This window comes from Populus trichocarpa, chromosome 2, assembly GCF_000002775.5.
Source record: "Populus trichocarpa isolate Nisqually-1 chromosome 2, P.trichocarpa_v4.1, whole genome shotgun sequence".
Taxonomy (NCBI): Eukaryota; Viridiplantae; Streptophyta; class Magnoliopsida; order Malpighiales; family Salicaceae; genus Populus; species Populus trichocarpa.
The window spans coordinates 20,349,491-20,369,849 of NC_037286.2; the positions used below are offsets into that span (position 1 = coordinate 20,349,491).

The window sequence follows — 20,359 nt, forward strand, 5'->3', positions numbered from 1 at the left end:
ATGGTTTGTAATAACTTAGCCTTGAAACAATTATTTAAAGTCAACTTAAGTTATGTTTAAGCTAGCCTATTTAATAATATTGCTTCCAATCTCATTAACTCATCAACCATTAATTTAATTAATTTTTTAAGAAAACCAAAATATACCTCAAAAATATTATCATGGTACACTCAAACTATTTTTATATTAAGTTTATCATCAATAATTTAATTTTTTTGAGTAAGGACCTCAAATGACTTCATTTTATTTTATCAAAAATATATAATTTGGATATAAATTTAGATGAAAAGCTTTTATAATATGAAAATCCTTATTCGAGAATTTCTAAAAAAATTAGGATAAAATTGTATAATGGTAAAATTGAGAATATTTGGATAATATTTTTGAGATTTACGGTAATTAAAAAAAAACTCCCTTTTCTTTACCAATATAAATAGCACAGCTTTTATGCCGAATACTTTTTTTTATTTTTCATTTTAATTTCAACTCCCTTTCTTGCGCTTTTCTACCTACCTATCTTTATAACCGGGAGTTCTTAACGCAACCTCCCCAAGGACCCCAACAGATAGATCATCATCAGGAATTCGATTGCCTTGTAATTCCTCAACTTTTTTTTTGTTAATTAAACTTAGATGACCCGTCATTGTTAATTACAATTATGTTGATTGATTTGTATTTGGATCGATCTATGTTTGGCTACGATTTTCATCTGTTACTTTAGTTAATTAATTAATGCTAAAACGGTTTTGTATAGTTTTGATTCCGTGTAAATTAAAGAAAAAAAATTTTATGGGTACTTATAAATTTTGGAATTGCCATGGTTGGAAGTCCACTTATATGTGTGTTGTTAATTTATGTGTTGTCAATTTATTTATGGGAAATGATAAATCCATGGATTATATTTCGGAAATTGTTATGAATTAATTTTCTTTTCAATTCTGGTCTTAGTTTCTGCTGCACTGTGTTGGATTTTCTTTATTTTGGTATAGTAATCGCACTTGTAGGAATGATGCTAGTTCCATTGTTGCTTCTAGTCTCGTTTGGTTTTGGTTTTGAAACCCTCACTACCTTTAACTACCATCCCCGGGAAAAATTCTCAATTCCTCAGAATGTCACTAAGATTATGTGGAATTTTACTGTTTTAGATGATTAATGGGGTTGGTGCATTTCATTTATCTAGAAACATCATTTGGGATTGTCAAGTGATGGTGTAAGCTGGAATTTCTGTGCTTGATTATGTATACTGAAAATAGCAACACTAAGTCTCTGCCTTTTCTATTGATGAATCGATATTGGACAAGATTAAGGTAGTAGTGGATGGACTTTTCTTCTTTTGATAATGCCATTTTATCCTTATACTGGCTGACATGTTAGCTGCTCATTTAGTTCAGGGATTTTATGCCAACATTGGAGTTCATAATGTTTACAGGGTTTTTTTTTTGTTTTTCCTCTCTTTGTTGAACTGTTTTGATAATCTCCATTGATATGTCCTTAGAACTGCGTGTTTCTCCTTGTATCTGGGATCAAGGCTTTTATTAGATAGAAATTTAAATCCAAGAATTACCATATTCTGACATATGCATTTCATTTCTTATTTAAATTGTTTCTATCCAAAACTCTTCTTGAAGCTTTCCTGTTCTTATATATGCTTGTTCTTTTTCTTCTCTAGTGACTCATGAAACCTTCATCGAGCTTTTTGATTATGAGCTCATGTATTCTTTTCTGGCATTCTACAGGTTTTGTGACTAATCATAACTTAGTGGCTTGAGAAGTAATTAGTGTAAGTTATTGAAGGTTGTATCAAGTCTTTAGGAGCAAGGATTACTGAAATAATTATGGCGCTCGTTGGAGCTTTGTAGAGGGCTTGCCTTGTGTTTAAGTATGTAATTTTCAATTCGTTATATAACTGGGCACTCAGAAGCTTCCAGTGGGTAATTTCAGTACAGTACCTTCTTATGGTAAGTATAAAATGCAGATGAACTTGCTTTTGTAAGTTTAAGCCTTGCCTTCTCATTACAGAGATATATTTTTTGTAATGTAGATTTTTATTTTCTTTTAGATTATATTCCTTGAACTGTTACATGCCAACCAGTTTTTAAGGTTTTGCTTACAAGATTTATGGAAAAAATAAAGTTATATTATGAAGAGTGCTTAGTTTTTTGGTTCATGAAAAAATTGATAGGAGTACCACAAATTATACTTAAATGTCAATCCACAGAGTAATCTCTTTATGTAAATAGTTAAGCAGACATCATTTACTTCTAAACCTAAGTCTTAGTGGGAGAGAGGTTTCATTTATTTCTCCGCAATGAAATTAGAGAATTTATGATGGGGAACTTTGGAGTTGAATACCGTTATCTGATATCACCATTTTTAGCTGTATATTGGATAGAAGCCATCAAAGATATGAACTTTGCCATGCCAGTTTATTTCTCAAAAAATAAAAAAAGACAGAGAACTTGTAGAAGACATTCCACAATTCTGATGCGATAATTATACATGACTGTTATATTGAAAGAACTAGTAGAGATCTTAACTACTCTGCTTGAACTACCAGTCAAATTATCTGCTTTCTTGGATATGGATGCCAAACTTTGTTGTGTGGGCATGGATGTTTTCTTACTCTCTTGTGTTCCATATAACTCCAAGAATTCTCGTTTTCAAACAACAACTTACTTCTTTTGGGAGGATAAAACTGTCTGGTTATATCCCTTGAAGCTGCGGTTATTTTTTGGAGTCGTATGTTCTTTTTGGCATCTTATGGGCAATTCCGTCTGTTGTGTTGTGGATTCCACAATTGTATTCTCTTAATGAAATATGATGTTGGGAGTGTATCATCCTATTTCTGATTGTATGGCACTTGGTTCAGAATTCAGAATTTTGCCATACTTGGTGTCTGCATTCAGAAACCCTTTTCCAGGTTATATCAAAGTTTTTTATTGGTTGGTCAGCAATCAAATAAGGTTTTTTTTTTTTGACCTTTTGGAATGGAAGTTGAGTTGCTTTTGGTTTTCCCTGTTAACGACTTTCACTTCTTGAAGCCATATTGGGTGTTCTCTGATCTACCAGTAGTGCTTTGCTAATTGTTTTCTTGAGTGATACAAGTGAAATATCGCTTAGGTACATTAGCATGATGCTATAATTAGTTAGCGGGAAAGTTATTAGTTCTTCTGTCAATATTATTGGTATGTTAATTTGTACTGCTCCATTTTCATTATTATTGGTGTCTGATGAGTTCAGGTGTTGAGTAACTTATTACAGTGAATTCAAGATGGCTGCTTTGAAACGAAGACTTAATACTGATTCAGATATTCATGCCCTGCACAAAGAATTGGATGAGGTATCATGTCCTATCTGCTTGGACCGTCCTCATAATGCTGTTCTACTCCTGTGCAGCTCAAATGAGAAGGGCTGCAAATCTTACATTTGTGATACGAGTTACAGGCACTCAAATTGCCTGGACCAGTTCAAAAAATCGAGGGGCAATTCTAGGAGCAATGCTACCTTGCAAAGTTCAATGCCCATCAACTCAGTCAGTTCTAGTACCACTACTGATGCAAGCATGACTTTGAGAACTCATGCCTTTGATGGTAATGAAAATCACAATCTAAATGAGATCAGCAATGACACTTTTGTTAGACTGCCTGAAGAACTTGTAGATTCTGAGTCTGTTCAGGAAAGGATTGAACATGAAGGGGTTAATGCAAACTCACCAGAGTTAAGTTTGAGTCCCGGTTGCCCTTTATGCCGAGGAACCATACTAGGCTGGGAGGTGGTAGATGAGGCTAGAAAATATCTGAACTTGAAGAAGCGAAGTTGCTCCCGGGAATCTTGTTCATTCTCTGGAAACTACCAAGAATTGCGTAGACATGCCAGGAGGGTTCACCCAACTATCCGGCCCTCTGACATTGATCCATCTAGGGAACGAGCTTGGAGATGCCTTGAGCACCAGAGAGAATATGGTGATATTGTCAGTGCTGTCCATTCAGCTATGCCAGGTGCTGTTGTGGTTGGTGATTACATAATTGAAAATGGAGATAGATTATCAGTTGAAAGGGAAAGCAGGACAAATGAAGTCAATGCACCATGGTGGACTACTTTCTTTTTTTTCCAGATGATTGGTTCAATTGATGGTGCAGCTGAACCAAGGACCTGGTCAAGGGCTTGGACCAGGCATCGCCAATCTGCTGAAACTTTAGCTGACCGCCGGTTCCTTTGGGGTGAGAATTTGTTGGGTCTGCATGACAATGATGCTGACGACGACGACGACGATGACAATGGTTATTTGCATGTATTAGGCAATGCTGGTGAAGATGCATCTCCAATCCCAAGAAGGCGCCGGCGTTTGACTAGGTCAAGGTCCAATGATCATTCATGAGAAGCGATGACATATTTCTGGTAAATCTCCAGTTTGTTGACAATTTTGATATCTACTGGAATTGTGTCACTGGTTGCCTTCAGCTGACACAATTGGTATGCCCTACTGTTCCAGTAATGTGCAGAAAACTGTCTTTTAATGCATGCAGCGCCATTTGTTGATTAAGAATCAGAATGTTGGAAACCTGCTAGTGGAGTGATGGTTAAGCTGGAAAAGCTTGTTCAACAATTCATAAATTTGAGTTGGATTCGGCGCAGTCACCTTCGGTGGTATATTTCTATTTGATTTAGAATTGGATTTCATGCTTTGTAATATATATGTGGATTGTTCTTGCATTGTATAAAACACATGGATTGTTTCATCTCCCGCTCTCTCCCCAGTATCATACATTTTGTGGTTTGATAGTGCTTGCTGGTTTTAAACAAATGGGTATTGTCGAGCTTGTTCTTGCTTCCAAATATGGCGGGTGTTGCAGCTCAGGGATAGCAGCCTCCAGGGTGCTTACGTCAGAAATGCACCGTAATTTGTGATGGGTAAATTAAGTGGATTGCACCTGCTACCATTTTTGTGTTGCAAGGGTTGTATTCTTTTTTCTTTTTTCCCTGTGGTTTTGTAGGTGTGTGCGGTATGTGATGAGAATTATTACAACTGATGTAATGAAGCCCTTGACCATTCTTCTCAAAGACATAAAAGAGGAGATTATCGGATTATGATTAGTACCGCTCACGGTATCAAAATAAGATTTTATGGTTTCTATCATCAAACCTTGGAAAGTTTCCTCCTAAGATTTTCATCTCTATTTCCCCCCCTCCTCTCTTGGCTCCATCCAAACAAAATAAGCAGATCGATGCTTTCAATGACAACCCAAGATTTTCTGGAAAAACCTCCCTCCCTCATTTTTTATTTATCCGAACATGCACCCACACACTAGTGTGTTAGGTATTGTGGTTGTGGTTAGAAAATTTTTTTTTTATAAAAAAGTGCTTTAGTTGAGATTGGTTTGGAAAAATATATGTTTGGTTAAAACTGTTGTTGAAATTGAGGTTGAATAAAAAGTAGTATAATGTGTTTGGTTAAAAATTATAGTTCAATTTGATGTTATGGTATAATTACCTAAAAGGACTTGGATTCATAATATTAATGAACAATAACATAAAAAATAATCTTACAACCAATAAAATATTGCAAAGAGACCTAAACATATTAGAACAATATTTTATAATTGTGTCAATAAACTTGCAGTAATTCCATCATGTACGTAATCCATTCGCGAAGGCCTATGGTGTCCTTGGATTTGTGAATGTGGAACCACATCAGTTAGACAATCATCGGGCACAAAATCAGGATGACGATCGAACTCCATAAATGACACATCTTGCTTTGAAGTTCTTCTAATGTAATTATGAATTGCCTTGGATGCGACAACAATTTAAACTTGTGCCTTGTAATTAAAAGGATGACATATTCTGTAGGATTCACTATTTTTTTTTTCAAACTCCAAATGTACGTTCTATCACAAAACGTAATGAAGAGTGCCACGGTTGAAAATTTCTTCACGAGTTTGTGGTTGTCCTCGCCTCTTAAATTCTTGCAAATGATATCTCTGACCTCTATATGGACCTAAAAATCCATATTCATTAGGATATCCCGAATCAACCAAGTAGTATTTCCCTGTAAATACATATAATTTTTTTTAAATTGAAAAATGCAAAAAAAAAAATAACATTAATTATCATATATATATACACACACAACACACGTTACTACCTTCTGGTAGCTTAGGAAATTTTATATGTGGATTGTCAATTGCCTTGAGAAAAATTCGTGTATCTTGTGCACTACCTTCCCAACCCGCCCAAACAAATGTGAATTGCATGTCAAAGCTACATGCGGCACACCTTTTCTTCCGATAAATGGAATTTGGTTTTATGAAGAAACACATGCACCACATGTGTACCGTCGATAGCTCTTACACAATTCTAATATACAAATAACCAGCAACAAGCATCAATTTGAGCTGACTAAAAAAATAAATTTAGCAAATTTATTTAATACGAAGCACCATCAATAAATACAATTAATGACATTACCTTGAAATAAGGCATATACCTTGGATTGTTCATAATTTCACGCGGTGTGTTTACAAACCCAGGATCTGCAGGTTGTATTAAATCTGTAGCGAGCGAACAAACTGATTTAAAAACTTCATTAAAGTACCTACTAATCGTTTCTCCTGAATGTTGAAATCTCTCCTGAACTTCCATGTTGGAAGCACCCAATGCTATTATATAAAGAAATATTCCAACTTTTTCAAAAACACACATTCTTCAAGATGTTTTTAGCCCATATTGGTTTTCAAGTTGAAAGCAAAGACTTTGAAATGTCGCGCATCCATCCTAAACATGTTTACACAGCGTGTCCAATATCCATGTAATATTTCGTTCAACCATCGCATTTAAGTGTTGTACGAATCCATACAGGGTTCCTTGTATATATAAATATTATAATATAATGCGAGGGCACCCGCCGTGCATAACCAATTTACAATGACCAAACTCCCTTTTCCAAAACAACTCACCTTCTTCATCTGAATCATCGTCGTCGTCGTTGTCATTATCAGAATTGTGATTACCACTGGAATCTCCATCGTTATCAGAAGAATGACCATAATTAACATAATCGGCTACGTTATTCATTATATCATCATAACCCTCGTCAAAAAGTGTTGAAAACCAGTTCGAATCCATATATATCATGACATACAATTTTTTTTGTGAATAATTGAAAAGCTTAAGACTTGTTAAAAAAAATAATGGATTATGGATACCGAAATACTATATTGTAAAATATTATTTTACCCTCAGCATCACTTTTTATATAACCCGAAATATAGAGTCATTTAATATCCTAGCATAAAAAATGAATAACATTTAACATAGGTTCATTTCCATAAAAATCAATTAATAACAATCTTGGAATTGTAAATAAGACTAGTAATATTGTTCCATTTCTATAAGTATAATGTAGTTTTGCTGGCCTTGCAATTTGTATGAGGCTATATTTGTTTGCGTAACAGTCCTTTAATTAGTTTTTAAGCAAAAAATTTTTTTCAAAAATGCCTTTTATCTCTAATCACAATTTCCAATTCCACTTGCCTTAAACAAATTAAAAAAATAGTATTTGCAGAGATCAAAATGGGAATTTAAGAAAGAATTAGCAATTAACATTGGATAACTGTGATTTTTCAAAAAAAAAAAAAATAACTCTCAAAATCTCATCAATAGGGACTAAACTATAATTTACTCAACCATATGGTGAAAGAAAAAAAAGAAAAAGAAAAAACCAAAGACTTTCCTTTAGCATCTCGTTGTTGATAGTCCTATTATGGTCTTTATCATAAAGGCCATGAATTTCTACCCCTTCACTCTCCCAAGAACACCATAAACATAATTACATAAGCCTTGTTCCCATTGCATGTGACTGCCTATCAACCTTGTTGCCCTTTTCATTTTTAATTATGCAAATGAACAGACATTTACAAACCTAAAAATGCATTTTATTTATAATGAATTTCATAACATTCAAAGAAATCATCAGTTGCAACTAATAATAAATTAAATGCAACTTACTTCTTACAGCTATAGAAATACCAGCAATATGCAACATGACCAGTTAGAAACCACCACACCTGATTGCAGGTACTACAACATTCAGTTTCTACTTGTGAATTGACAATATGAAAGCAATATTGTCTTCCCATACTTACTGCTATTTATATACAAATACACAGTTGACATTAAACTAATATTCCAAATCAGTTACCTAACTTTCAAGAGCATGTAACCTAACAGTATCACACCAACTGAAAAATTTGAGTTTAACAACCTAAACCTAACATTCAAAGTTAAGCATCCAAACATTCAAAGTGTAATAACAACAAGCATCAATCTCGGTTTCCATGTATTAAACCAACCATTCAACAACAAGTAACGCAATTGAAAAATTTGAGTTTAACAACCTAAACCTAACATTTAAAGTGTAATAACAACAAGCATCAATCTCGGTTTTCATGTATTAAACCAATAATTCAACAGCAAGTAACCCAATTGAAAAATTTGAGTTGCAAGGTAACCACACATTTGAAGTCTACATTTTAGAACTCATGAAATTCCAACCCAACAACAATATTCAGTGATACATAATGTAAAAACATACATGGTAATGGTGTTCCAAGTACTTGGTTATAGAAATACACAAATACGTAGGCAACTTCACATATTTCCAGCAACAATTATAGCACAGGAAGTCTGAAAAAAACAGTGGAAAAGATGTCAGACAATTGAAAATGTTACTAGAATATTGTATTCAACATAAATGAAAAGACATGAATAGGTTAATAAGTTAAAACTTGACCTTGTCCATCTAAGTTTTTCTTTGTTGTTCAAACATTATTTTCAGCCATGATATTTTTCTATCAATAGCACCCATTGCAGCCCACATCTCCCTCTTGCTCTTCGAACAAAAGAATTCAGTTGTAAAGGTATGCAATGCATTACCAAAGTTAACTCCATCAATAGAATGCAGTTTTTCCATAACCTCTTCAATGCTACAATCCTTTTTATCTCTACAAGGATCTGTGCTCTCTTTGGTAATGGAGACAGACTCAATAAGTTGATCCAGACGTGTGAATAATTGTGCTCCCATTCCAATTCCCCTTTTCTTTTTTCGGCATTGAGGTGTAGTATGATGTGAACCCTTTCTCTTTGCACTATTGGGGTTGCTGCTACTGTTTGCGACATTGTTTCCACCAACCATATTGCTAAAATCATGTATGAAATAAGAGATTGCATCCTCTTCAGAGTCGACACTTCCTTCTTCTATATTAGTTTCCTTATTGGTTGTGTTTCTCATTCCAGCAGCCACATTATCTTCATCTGATAAGAGTCCTTGTGAGGGAGTCCAAGCATATTCTCCCGTGGCCACTATGTTAGTAAACATGATGTCGTACTTGGCACACAACGAGGGCTCTATGCCGACATGCCTAAACTTCTTTGCTCCTCTCATTTCCTGTGAATGAAAGTTGGATGTACTTAGCAATAATAGTAGATTAATACGTAATACAACATGACAAATAATTTTGTGAGGCTATTGATAATGAAAACTAACCTGAATTTTGCTTTCCACCATTCATCAGTTGCTGAGATGGTCCCAAGTTCAGTAGACCAACCAAATCCAGTTTCAATTATTAATTTTTTCCATACCCTCCAGTCCTTTTTAATCACATCCCATTTGTTTTTAAGCTGAGCTTTTGTTAATGAAAATCATGTCTGCTCTTTGAATGACTGTATGACAAATTTCCATCCAGCTTTGTCGAAATGGGTGTTTGGTCTCATGCCTCTCTCAATAGCTTTAATGCAAATGCCACAAAACGTGTGCAACATTGCCTTGGTTCAATAACCTTTATCATGTGTGTCAGACCCATCCATTGCTTAATGGTTGACAATGCAAGGAAAAATTAAACAAACAATTAACTATATAAACAAGAGATTGAATGCTGATAAGGGCTAAAATAAGATACAAACAGAACAGAAAATTACATTTCCAGCAAAAGGTCAACCAAAGAATAAAAAAAGATTAAATGTTGACAACTGATGAAAAAATAAATTAACAATTATCTATAGCAGCTTGGTTGATAATGCAAGAAAAAATTAAACAAACAATTAACTATAGCTAACAAAAGATTTAATGGTGATAAGGGCTAAAATAAGATACAAATAGAACCTGAAATAACATTTCCAGCAAAAGGTCAACCAAAGAAACTAACAAGAGGTTGAATGTTGACAAGGGATGAAAAAAGAACCTATATATCAGCTTTAACATCCACAGTTGACATGCAATTAACTAGTTCAACAAAAGATTGAATGATGTCAAGTGCGAACTAAGAAACTTGTTTAGCTTTACCATACACAGTATAAAAAGAAAAAGCTTGATGAGATTTGTCTTGTAATTATCAAAGCCACCAAAGCCACGTAACTGTTGACAACAATGTAATGAAATTCTTCGACATTTTACAATTGAAGCTGGTGTATTCCATTACAAAACTAACAGGCAATTACATTTGTCAAAGTAATCCACAATGATTGCTCAACTATTTCTTGACAGGGGAAAGAACATCGAAAACTACCCACAGACAACTCAAACCTTTAACTGTGTTTCATCAATTATCAGGGGATGTTCTAATTAGCAAAGGAAATTATTAGTTTAATTTACGTTTATGTACTTGTTAGCAATCATCAGCAAACAACAACAACTACCAGTTTCTGATGGCTTGAAAACTATTAATGCTTGACAATGCAGCGAGTACTTTGCTTTCAGCCTCAATTACTACCAGTTTAACATAATAGCCAACACATAAATAACTACCCATAGACAACTACTACCAGTTTAACATAACAACCAACACATAAATAACTGAAGATACATGGAGGGAATAAACAGACTGAAAAATTAGCAATTATCACTGTCGAGAGTAAAAAACAAGTGATTTATAAAAGGGAATAAACAAATCGAGGTTTCACTGCAATCAACAAAAATTAACTTAAAATACTATACGAGCATACCAGTGAAGTAAGCAAACTAACCCGTTGGAAATTGCAGCTTAGGTATTTTAATGAAGCACGATGTTGAAATCTGCTTTGGGGTTGTTGATTGCAGTAAAACAGGTTGCTCTTGTTCTTCTTTTTCTGTTGTTAAGGAGAAATGAATGAAAAATTAGCAATTATCACTGTCAAGAGTAAAAAACAAGTGCTTTATAAAAGGGAATAAACATATCTAAGTTTCACTGCAATCAACAAAAATTAACTTAAAAATACTATATGAGCAGACCAGTGAACTAAGCAAACTAACCTGTTGGAAATTGCAGCTTTGGTGTTTGAATGAAGCACGATCTGGATTTCTGTTTTAGGGTTGTTGATTGCAGTAAAATGACTTCTTGTTGTTGTTCTTTTTCTGTTGTTAAGGAGAAATGAATAACAACAGAATGGGAAGAAAGAGACGCAGCCATCACTTATTGTTGTGGGTTGTGCTGCAGTAATGGTTTACTGTAGAGTTGTTGTGCGCAGTTAGGGTTGATGGGAAGAGAAATAAATGCGAATGAAAACGGACGAGAAGAGCAAAAGAGAAGAGGATGCTTTGATAAATTTCTCATCTCTTGTTATCTCTAGAAAGTTCAACTTGTGGTTGAACTTGCAAAAAACAGTAAAATTCTGCTTTTTTATAATCGAGGTCCTGCCTCAGATAAATGGTGGGACCCATGATTTTTTTTTTTTGCAATCGGTAACCAAACATCACTATTAGTGCGTTTACAAGGAACGCAAATGCTTCCGCATACACAAACAAGCTCATATGGCTTGTGTCTGCTGCAACTTTGGTGTCGCAGAAATTTTTCACACTCAGTGAAAAAAACCTGCAACAAAAGGCAAGCTGCAAAAACAAACTGAAAACCACAGGAGATGAGGCAAGCACATCTGATATGGGAACCAAAAATAGCATAACTACAATCAGAGACGGCGTGGAGAGACCAGATCCAAGAATTAAAAGTCATGGGAAAAGCTAGCTACCTCTGTTGTAATAAAACTCACATGAAAAATGGCACCAGCTGCCTCTGTAAGAACAGGTAAAATATTAAGCAAAGCTAGACTGAACAAAAACCAAAGTGCCCTTCAAGCAAAAACCATTTAAAATAAAATCTCTACAGTTCTGAAACATCTAAAAAAAATAGAACTTGAAATCAGAGAGTAGCAAAAAATAGAATCCAAATCTTGCTGACATCCAGGTATTTTGCAGCCTCTATCCATGGAAGGACAATCCATGAACTCATTGAACTCTTCATGCTATGCAATGTACATGAATATATAATTGGGTAATTAAGTGTGGAGGAGGTTTTTTATTCTAAAAAGGTGAGTTTTCTTTCAGTAGTTAAGTGTGATTTTTCAATTTGTTTTTCTTTGAATTATTTGCGCAGCCCTAATATAAATCTTATAAATATAAAATTATTACTTTGCGTAATAAATCCTACAGCCGGTCAAAAATAAAAATATAAATATAAATCACAAGTAAAATTTTTTAATGAAAAGATTGAAGCAGAGCCACCAATTAATTTATTTTTCATCAAACAAAATAAGGTAACTTAAATTTAAAATCTATTTTTGTTTTGTTTTGATATGTTTGTTAATAATTTGATAAGGTTTTTTTTTATATATAATTCTACCATTTTTGCTTCATTTGTTTTCTCAGATCTGCTAGTTTTACTAATTGTTTTTTGAATTCTTGTTATAGTGCTTTTTTTTTCTAATTAATTAGATATATTTTATTGGTTTGTTTTGATTATACTTGGATTTTTTTTAATATTTTGTTTTTAGTAGAGCCACCAAAATTATCAATTTTTTTCTCACGATATATGTTTGGAGTTTAGGTTGAACCATGAACAAAATCTGAAGAATTTGTTTTTTTTTTTGAAAAAAAAAGAAAAAATATTGATAACTCGCAGCCTAGTGAACCAACTCTAATGTGTAATGTTAAAGTTATGGTTGAGCAACTCCAATGCACTTCAGTTTACAAAGAACTCGTGTTAATTAGTAAGAATCATTCTTTATTATTTTTTGCTTTATTTCAAAGTTTATCGAATATAAATAATGCTTCGCTTTAGCTAATGTTTCTTATATACTTTGTATGTTTATATTTGATAGGTATAAAGACTAACAACATTAAAGTGATGAATATATTATGAAGATGAAATTAACTTCGTTGCTTTGATTTAATTTGGTATTGCTTCGAACATTTTATCTTATACAAATGTCATTATATATTTGTAGTAAGTTATTTGAATAAAACTAAATTATACATGATTTTTTTACAACTCATGTACAATAAATTAAAATAAATATTATATCTTATTATATTAATTTTGGCCCCTTCTAATAATTAATCTTAGCTCCGCCCCTGCGGCGTGAATGGACAAACATCCCCAAAGAAGTTGGTCTGAGATGATGAAGAAGATTTTTTAAAAGTCATCAATTTCTATAATCCTCCATTCCTCCTCGTAATCATAAATTCTGGATTAAAAATAGCAGCAACAAATCGAAAGATACAGAGTCTTACATAATAAACTAGATAAAGCTCCCTTCTCATATAAAACAGTTGGGCTAAACGGGGAAGAGAGAGATTTACCTTGATGGAATAAATAATCGCAGTCAATGGAAGGCCATTAAGTGGTAGCAATGACTGATCTCAAATACCCAGCAACAGACAGCAACAGTGTATAATTAAGTAAAACAAAAGGTGGACAGCGAGGAAGCAAGTGAAAGCAGGGGAAGCTACACGAGTCAGAAGCATATAGAAGAACATATACAAATAGCAAAAAAGCTGATGGAATTATATAAAAAAAGAAAGGCAATGGAACAGCTCATAATACTAACTTTGTCCAGCAAAGCCAAGAAAAAGGCGAACAGGAATTGCAGAGGGCAGTGTACGACAATTCAAAGCTAACTTAACAACTGAAGAGGACAGCTCAAATAGAAAGACAAAGGATGCAAACCAATTACAATTCCTGCACTTGAACCACACAGGCAGACTTTGAAAAAAAAGAGCTTGAAGAAATAACTCAAGAAGGCACGTGCACTACTAGGAGGAAGGTTAATGCGAATAGAGCAGCGGGAGAGCAGTCCAGTTACCTATAGGAAGGGTGGAAAAAACAAAAACATCATAGTTGTTTATTCGAGGAAATGAACAAAGGAAATCTTTTTAGAAAAGAAGCATCAAAGACGACCAGCACAAAGCCAAAGCCTGGAGCCTTTCATGGAAAGATAATTAAAAAAACAAGTAGGCAGGTCATCACTCTAAAATAAAAATAAAAAGCTGAAAAATCTTAAAAGCTAAAAACCATGTAAGCAACAACACAACCTGCAAAAGCGTAGTCGGATTTAAACTATTACAAGGGAAAAAACCTAAAGAAAAACCAAGGTTGTTCACCGACGCTTGAACGTGACAGTGCGTCAAGTTCAAGGTGGTGTGGGTTTGACACTCAAGACACTTGGACTTGAAAGTCTGTCAAGCTCAAAGCGCTTGGATTTGGCAATGCGTCAAGTCTAAAGTGGCGTGGATCTAGCACGCATATCAGTTTTAAGACGTTTGGACTTAGCACTCCACCAAGCCCAAAACGTTTGGACTTGGCAATGCGCCAAGCTCAAGGTAGCGTGAGTTTGACACGCATGCCAGACCCAAAGCGCTTGGACTTGCTAGTCAACCAAGTCCAAGATAATGACCAACCTTTCTTGGGTCTAACTTCAGGGAAAAACTCAGTCTCTACAGGCTTAGCTACAATTGACGTCTTAAACTCTAATCTCTACACCTTTTTAGGTGTATAAAAATCTTTCAAAGAACTCACCATATTCCGATCAGGTAAGGGATATTGATCTTTCATTAAATGCTATCAAGATAATTATACTGTATGTCATTTTTTTTTATAAAAAAATAAGATTTATAGGTTAAAATTACATCATGAAAGCTTCATAACAAAGATTTACAATCTTCTACTATCAAGAAAAACTTTATGGTTTCGCACTTGTATGCCAAAACATATTGTGATTACCGCAAAGATGGCTAAAGTTTATCAATAGGGCTTTGGAAGCGCAAAATTTGCTAAAGCTTCAATTCCATAGAACTCTTGGTTTTTGTAACGGTATGTTTTTACACACTATTAGGCCCAAAAAGGTTTTAAACTTGACTGGTAGGCTTTCCAAATATAAAAATTGTGAAATCCCCGGTCACACAAAACTTATAGTTTTCGAACCGGTATGAAAAAGCATATATTAAGACCCTTAAATATGGTACAAGCATCTTATATCTTATTAAAGACAGAGATGTCAACAATCTCATTATTTTTATGTATTTCTATAGTTTTTAATACCTTTGAAGAGGTCTTCATGTGTGTGCTGTTACTCGCAATTGCTCACGGTCTTGACTTGTACAAAGTCTTCCTGGAGGTTTGCTTTATCAGGCCATGTGTATTAAATTCATACAAAGTTACAAACTGTTTTTCCTGCTCATTTCCTCTCACCTTCCTCTCACCATCCCTGTAAATTGCAATGAAGGAAAGAGAGGAAAACAGTTAGTGAAGCAGAAGTAGATTTGTGAGTGAAAGATGGCAGATGGTGCTGTGAGTTTCTTACTTGATAAACTAACTACAATCCTACTGCAAAAAGCATCACTGCTGGGAGATGCTCGTGATAAAATAGAAGAAATCAAACTTGAGCTAGAGAGCATGAAATCATTCTTAAGAGATGCAGAAAGAAGAAAGGAAAAGAGTGATTCAGTGGAAACATGGGTGAGGCAAGTAAGAGAGGTTGCGTATGAAGTCGAGGATATAATAGATGAGTTCATGCATCACAAATATAAGAAACCTCTTGAGAATGGATTCAAGGGTATCGTCGAAGGCGTGGTCAAATTCCCCAAGAACATAACTTCAAGGCATCGAATTTCTTCAAAACTACAAAAGGTCATAGCTAAGGTTCATGAGGTTTCAGAGAGAAGCAAGCGATATGGTTTTGATCAGCTTGATGAGGAGGCTACAAGAAATGTTGCTGGCGATAGGTGGCAACATTATGGAGAATCAGCAACGTTTGTAGATGATGATGATATAGTGGGAATGGAAGAGAGCACGGAGCAGCTGCTTGGATGGTTAATGGAGGATGAACCTCGCCGGACTGTTATTTCAATTGTGGGAATGGGTGGTCTTGGTAAGACCACTCTAGTCACAAGAGTCTACAACAATCATATAATCAAGAGAGGCTTTGATTGTTGGGCATGGATATCTGTGTCTCAAACATGTGGGACTGGCGAGCTGTTGAGAAGCATCATCAAGGAGCTATTTGGCGCGACATCAGTGGTGATACCAAACAACGTGGGTTCAATGAACTACAGACAGCTTGTGGGTATGCTTATTGATTATTTGCACCAGAAAAGGTATGTTATTGTCCTAGATGATGTATGGAGCATAGATCTTTGGAGTATAATAAGAACTGCATTTCCCAATAATAGATATGGAAGCAGAATTATCCTCACAACTAGGAACAAGAATGTAGCTACCTCTGTTGGAATTGGAAGCCGTGTCCATCAGCTTGCGCCTCTTCAAGAGAAAGATGCTTGGGCCCTCTTGTGCAAAAAGGCATTTTGGAATGACACGGATCACCTTTGTCCCAAAGAGCTTAAACATTTAGCTATGGCCATTTTGAAGAAATGTGAGGGCTTGCCACTTGCAATAGTGGCAGTTGGAGGCCTCATGTGTTCAAGAAGCAAGACGGTCGTGGAATGGAAGAAGGTCCTTGAAAGCCTCAATTGGCAACTAAGCAACAATCCCATGCTGGAACAAGTGAAGGGAATATTGCTGTTGAGCTTCAATGATTTACCATTCTACCTCAAGTATTGTTTCTTATTCTGTTGTGTTTTCCGCGATGGTTACCCAATTAGGAGGAAGAAGCTAATTAGGCTATGGATAGCAGAAGGGTTCATCCGAGAAAGAAAAGGTATGACCTTGGAAGAGATAGCAGAGGAGTACCTCACAGAACTTGTCCTCCGAAGCCTGATTCAAGTTACAGAGACTAATGATGCTGGGAGGGTGAAGATATGTCGAGTACAAGATGTCATGCGTGAACTAGCTATGACGATATCTGAAAAGGAGAATTTCTGCACAGCGTATGATGGTTACCCATCAAAGCTAGAAGGAAAAATCCGCAGGTTATCAGTTTATAGTACTGGTGAAAGCATCCGATTGGGCAGTGCCATGTCACACCATCTTCGCTCTTTCTTTGTGTTTCCAACAGATACGTGCTCTTCGTTCTCTCTAGCTGTTGTGTCATCAAAATTCAAATTTCTAAGGGTTCTTGATCTAGAGGGTGTTCCCATTGAGACCATGCCAGGAACACTGGTTGAGTTGTTCAATCTAAGGTACTTGAACTTGAGAGATACAGATATAAGGGAGCTTCCCAAATCGATGGAAAGGCTAAACAAGTTACAAACATTGGATGTATGGAATACCTATATAGAAAGGCTACCAAGTGGAATATCAAAACTATCTAATTTGAGGCATCTGTTTATGCTCCACAAGAACGGTCAGAACTCTCAAACAACAGACGCTCTCATCAGTATGCAGGCTCCGGGGGGGATATGGAACATCCGCAGTTTGCAGACTCTTGCATGTATTGAAGCAGAGAAGGAGCTAATCCAGCAGGTAGGGAACTTGACTGGTCTCAAACGGTTGGAGATTGCAAAATTGAGAGCTGCTGATGGACCAAAGCTGTGCGATTCAATTCAAAAGTTGACAGGCCTCCTCCGTTTAGGTGTGATGGCAACCAATACAGAAGAGGAACTTCAATTGGAAGCATTACCTTTGACTCCAATATTTCTTCAGAAACTAACCTTGATCGGTCAATTGAATAGGTTACCTCCCTGGATTGGGTCCTTGGAAAATCTAACGCATTTGTATTTGGGTTATTCTCGTCTCCAAGAAGATATACTTTCTTCTATCCATGTACTTTCCAGTCTAGTGTTCCTTGAGCTCAAGAAAGCATATGATGGCAGGGCCTTGCACTTCAAGGAAGGATGGTTCCCTAGACTGAACAAACTGAATCTTGTAGAGCTTGTGCAATTGGATAGCATGAAACTGGAGGAGAATTCGCTGCCAAGCATCCGGGAATTGTATCTAATTCGTTGTCAAGCGATGAAGGCGTTGCCTCAAGGGATTGAGCATCTTAATGGCCTTCAGAAGTTGCATCTGGAGGATATGCATGAGCAATTGTTGCAGAGATTCCGAAGTGGCCTCATTGAAGATCAACAGAAGGTACAGCACATACCAACAATCAAACTCGTCTACATAACAGAACAAACTCGAGTAGTTGAAACACTATGAGTGATTCTAATACCATCTCACCTCCTAAAGGAAAAGGTAGCGAAAGTTGAGCTCTTGCATTAACAGATTCTTGCAGCACTGCAGAGTGTGCACTGTTTATTCAAACAGGAATATTTGGCAATGGAAGCAATTGAGTTATGTCTCGTACATTTATTTTACTAAAAATTCAAAAACATTGTACTAGCTCGGAAGTAGCAACTTAAAAGAGCAAGATCGTCATTTTGTGATTTATATTTGGCTGATAGCATGCGCGCGCGCACACATGTATATTGCAAAATCAAACAGAGCAGAAAGAGATCCAGAAATTTACAACTTTTTACCGTTGATGATCCAGCAGAATTAGAAGCGTTACTTACATCCATCTAGTATATCTGCAGTCGTTGTCATTTCATAGAGACATTTAACAAAGGAAACTGTCCACTTGCTGAGAAATTTCAGTACCAACTAGAGACAAGACAAAACCTTTCATCGATGAAACAAGAAGATGCAACAGCTTCGAACAATGTAAGGTTGTATTATATAGACTGGGACCAAAATCTAAAACAACAGAGCACCTGGGGGCTGGGAGAAGATCAGGTGTTGCTCATTGTCTAGTCTGAATGTCATTTGTACAGGCTAACTATTAGACAATAGCTCGTTTTATCTTCGGAGGATTCTTTTGTTTTCGTGACCATTCCTTTGCTTTGGTATTCTCCTGCACATTTCTGGCACAAAGAAAAAACTACGTCTTCAAGTTATACCACTCAATCTATCTTTATATAATTTAGCAAGTCTTGATTACAATTACAGATTATAAATTATAAAAATTAATAAAAGCCAAGGTGATTTCACTGTGAACCCCATAGCACTGTTCACTTTAACGGCGCAGTGTGGTTTTTTTTTTTTTTTTTTTTGTTCTTGGAGCAGTTTTTATTTTTATCAAGGATTTTTTTATTATTATTATTATTATCCTTACAAATTAGGTTAAATGGAATTTTGAACTCATAATTTATTTTAATAGCTTCGTATAGAGTTCTCCGAAGTGTCGAAAAGATGTTCTGAAATCAAATTAATGTTTTATTTGGTATGATAAGATTCGGTTTTTTTGATTAAAAAAATTGAAGTTTTTGAGACCAAATTTGACAATAAAACAAACATTCAACTCTTTTTTTCAATTATTAAGCTTATTGCACCTGATATCACAACGAACCTGTAAAAACAAAAAACTTTATTTGAGAATGAAATAAAGATGAAAAGAGAAATCACCACCTAGTATTATAGTCACTAGAAAACCCTAACCGATCTACAGAGTTCTAAGATAAGAAATTGATTATGCTAAAGAAAATATGTTATCACCTTGAAACATCTTACTTAAGACGAGCTGCATTGTTAATTATCTTTTATTTCTAATAGTTTGTTAAGACTATTCTATCGGTGGTCTATCTACATGAGTCTTTGTAATGAGTTATACCTCGAGGTAAGTTTCATGCTTATCCGTTCTAAGGTCCTGATTATTTTTTTCACTCCTAATTTTTTGATGAATTAACATTTTTAAGCCCATTTACTCTAGATGACCTATGACTATAAATGTTTTATCAAGTTATGTCAGTGAATAATTGTGTGGGCTTATGTTAGGCTCATTGAACCCAACTCAAATCCTAGAAAGGATCCATGTATAATGCCCTGTTAATATTCATTTATCCTATTGCACCCACGATTCACTCATGATATTTGTTGAGTGAAAGGAGATTGTATGCTCATGTCCTACCCAAGTAGTGATCATCGTAGGTTTATCTACTTAGAATAGGATCTAATGACCTTCACGATTCACTCATGAAGGTCCCTTGTGGACAAAGTTTTGATAAATGATCTTTTTGGAGTTCACTTGTTTTTAAGGTATGTTACTTAACAATTATCTTCTCATGATTTAGTTTTTGTTGGTTGCCCCTCATTAGTATTTAATATATATTGGTGTTAAGACTCATGTATGTACATTCACAACAAGTGAACAACCTTGTCCTCCTCATGCATACATGTAA

General features: G+C 35.2%; 2 protein-coding genes and 1 pseudogene across 7 annotated transcripts; 2 read left to right on the forward strand and 1 right to left on the reverse strand.

The window, feature by feature from the left end:
• Positions 1–458: 458 nt before the first annotated feature.
• LOC7481467 (uncharacterized) lies at positions 459–4,836 on the forward strand. 6 transcript variants are annotated; one of them, XM_024595669.2, is made up of 4 exons: positions 477–595; positions 1,737–1,958; positions 3,241–4,398; positions 4,527–4,836. In XM_024595669.2, the coding sequence occupies exon 3, from the start codon at positions 3,272–3,274 to the stop codon at positions 4,376–4,378; it is 1,107 nt and encodes a 368-aa protein (XP_024451437.1). In that variant the 5' UTR covers positions 477–595; positions 1,737–1,958; positions 3,241–3,271; the 3' UTR covers positions 4,379–4,398; positions 4,527–4,836. The 6 variants fall into 6 exon arrangements, with proteins under 6 accessions (XP_024451435.1, XP_024451439.1, XP_024451438.1 ...); XM_024595668.2 differs by having other exon boundaries at positions 500–595; positions 4,493–4,836; XM_024595667.2 differs by having other exon boundaries at positions 459–595; positions 3,241–4,836.
• A 3,963-nt stretch (positions 4,837–8,799) lies between these two features.
• On the reverse strand, positions 8,800–9,864 carry LOC127904942 (L10-interacting MYB domain-containing protein-like; annotated as a pseudogene).
• Positions 9,865–15,318: 5,454 nt separating this feature from the next.
• On the forward strand, positions 15,319–18,572 carry LOC7481468 (disease resistance protein RPM1). Its single transcript, XM_024594737.2, has 2 exons — positions 15,319–16,399; positions 16,475–18,572. The coding sequence occupies exons 1-2, from the start codon at positions 15,579–15,581 to the stop codon at positions 18,339–18,341; spliced, it is 2,688 nt and encodes an 895-aa protein (XP_024450505.1). The 5' UTR covers positions 15,319–15,578; the 3' UTR covers positions 18,342–18,572.
• Positions 18,573–20,359: the final 1,787 nt, after the last annotated feature.